Raw genomic sequence first — 2,782 nt, 5'->3', positions numbered from 1 at the left:
GTATTGTTTTGTCTTAGTCTAAGTTTTATTCATATATAATATTTCTAGTCAAGTGACTATATAATTTTCAAATCCTAATATTTTTTTCTTAATCTAAGTTTTTTTCAGACTTAATATTTCAAGTCATTTATTTGTTTTATGTAAATTCTTTTCAAAGTAGTGTAATTTATATAGAATATATTTATTTCTGTAAAGAGTGTATTATTTCAATCATCAGTGTTTATTACAACCTTGCTCGTATCCTGCAAAGAATCAAAGTGAGTGGTGGTTTTAAATAAGTCTTAAGAATAATTTCTCAGTTTTGCTTTAAGTGTACATAACAGACCTTTGAATATTCACTGTTTTGTATACTGCTGTCTGGGAGTTATATAACGGCCTTAAAGCTCAGTTATTGATATTTTCAAGTGTAACAGATTTAATGTAAAAACAAGCAGGTGAGTTTGATACTCGGGAGGCTGTGTAGCTCGCCAGCTGTGATATATTTTACATCATTTGTTTGGTTCCCAGACACAGGACTATAGTATAATATAGTTTTGGTGCCCAGACCTGGGAGCCATTATTACATAATATATGTTTAGTGGCTAGACTCTTAGGATCGAGCACGTCTGTTTTAAATATTGGTGATAACAACGATGTGCTTCTATGGTTTATTCAGATATGATATTTCCAGTCAAGTGACTATATAATTTTCAAATCCTGATATTTTTGTCTTAATCTAAGTTTTGTTCAGACTTAATATTTCGAGTCATTTATTTGTTTTATGTAAACTCTTTTCAAAGAGTTGTAATTTATATAGAATATACTTATTTCTGTAAAGAGTGTATTATTTCAATCATCAGTGTTTATTACAACCTTGCTCGTATCCTGCAGAGAATCAAAGTGAGTGGTGGTTTTAAATAAGTCTTAAGAATAATTTCCCAGTTTTGCTTTAAGTGTACTTAACAGACCTTTGAATATTCAGTGTTTTGTATACTGCTGTCTGGGAGTTATATAACGGCCTTAGAGCTCAGTTATTGATATTTTCAAGTGTAACAGATTTAATGTAAAAACAAGCAGGGGAGTTTGGAACTCGGGAGGCTGTGTAGCTCACCAGCTGTGATATATATTACATTATTTGTTTGGTTCCCAGATGCGGGACCATAGTATAATATAGTTTTTGTGCCCAGACCGGGGAGACATTATTGCGTAATATATGTTTAGTGGCCAGACTCTTGGGATCGAGCGCGTCTGTTTTAAATATTGGTGATAACAGGGCTGTGCTTTGATTAAAGGACTTGAACAATTCAGTGTTGATAGGATTTTATGTATTGTTACGATATATTTTTGGAGAGTTATTCTAATATTGGTAAATTACAAATGGCACAGCTTAATATCCAAGAGTTTTCAATAACTCAAATATTCAGGAATTGCCAGAAGCTAATGTAACTAAAGCTCAGTGGCTCTCTATTTTAATGGCACGTTGTGGCCACACTACGAGAGGAAAGATTAAAGCCCAAGTCAGTGTCTAGCCATAGAAGCGTATGTAAATTCGGGAAAGTTGTCGGAAGAAAATATTGTAGCAGCTCGTGAACTGTTGAAGGAGGCTGAGGAAGAATATGTAGCGAAGCAAGGACCAGTTGACCTATAAGCTTAAGGCATGAAAGCAGATAGGGATGTAGAGGCTGATATTCAAGGAATTGCTGCAGAGGAGAATTCGATAAAGTTAAAGATGATGACGAGACATAATGAAAAAGAGAGGGAAGAAGCACAGCATGCAAAGAAAATAGAAGCAAGATGGGAAGAAAGACACTCAGAAGAAACACGACATTCCAAGGAAATTGAACAAAGATGGGAAGATGAAGCCCGAGAGATTGTAGGACATGTAAGGAGTATGGAAGGAAAAGAAAGAGAACGAGAAGAAAAAGAGAGGGAAGAGGCAAGAGAGATTGCACGACATAAGAGGGAGTTGGAGCTGTTGAATGCTCGTACAGAGTCGACAACACAGACAGAGGCGACCCCTGCTAATCTAGTGTTTAATGTGTCGAATGCCTAGAGATTAATTCCAAAGTTTAGAGAAGAGGCTGTAGATGAATTCTTCGATTAGTTTGAAACGGTCGCATCGCAAATGAAATGACCAGAAGATAAATGATCTTTATTAATGCAGAGTGTATTGATTTGGAAAGGCCACAATGCTTATTTATCCTTATCTTAGGACCAGAAAAAAGGAGTATCAAGAGGTGAAGAGGAGCGTGCTGCAAGTGTATCAGATGACCCCTGAATAATATAAAGAAAATTTCCAAAGTCTGTGGAAATATGAGAAAATGACATTCCTGGATTTTGCTTATCAGGTACGATGATGTTTTGAAAGATGGATAAAGACTGCTAACGTGAGGGAGATGGCTGATTTAGAAGAATTGATAATACTAGAACAGTATCTACGAGGAATTCCTGAACATGTTACGAACTTGCTTGAGAGAAAGAGAGGTGAAGAAACTTCATAAAGCAGCTTTGCTGAGGGAAGATTATATTATCAGTTGTGAACCCTCCTCAAGTATGAAGTTTCAACCGTCATTCCGACCAAGTGTCAAGCATTCGCCGAACAATGGAAACCTATTCAGTAATGACTATGTGAACAAGTTCAAACTTACAGTGGAAGTAGCACTGGTACTGTACCTAAGCAGATTGCGGTAGTACCACAGGAAGAAACGTTGAATCGTCCTCCTTCAAGTATCGTGAAAGACGTGCATAAGGTTGATATTGTCTGCCTAAAGTATGGCAAGAGAATCCATATCAGTAAGGAATG

The 2,782-nt window shown here is 36.2% G+C and overlaps 1 protein-coding gene across 1 annotated transcript; it reads left to right on the top strand.

Annotated features, from left to right (window-relative positions):
* The first annotated feature begins 1,636 nt into the window (after positions 1-1,636).
* LOC137626276 (uncharacterized) lies at positions 1,637-2,032 on the top strand. The gene has a single exon (XM_068357348.1). It carries the CDS (start codon positions 1,637-1,639, stop codon positions 2,030-2,032), a length of 396 nt encoding a protein of 131 aa, XP_068213449.1.
* Positions 2,033-2,782: the final 750 nt, after the last annotated feature.

This window comes from Palaemon carinicauda, chromosome 33, assembly GCF_036898095.1.
Source record: "Palaemon carinicauda isolate YSFRI2023 chromosome 33, ASM3689809v2, whole genome shotgun sequence".
In the NCBI taxonomy this organism is placed as follows: Eukaryota; Metazoa; Arthropoda; class Malacostraca; order Decapoda; family Palaemonidae; genus Palaemon; species Palaemon carinicauda.
The sequence above is the reverse complement of the archived record's forward strand: the minus strand, read 5'-3'. Positions and strand labels throughout refer to the sequence as shown.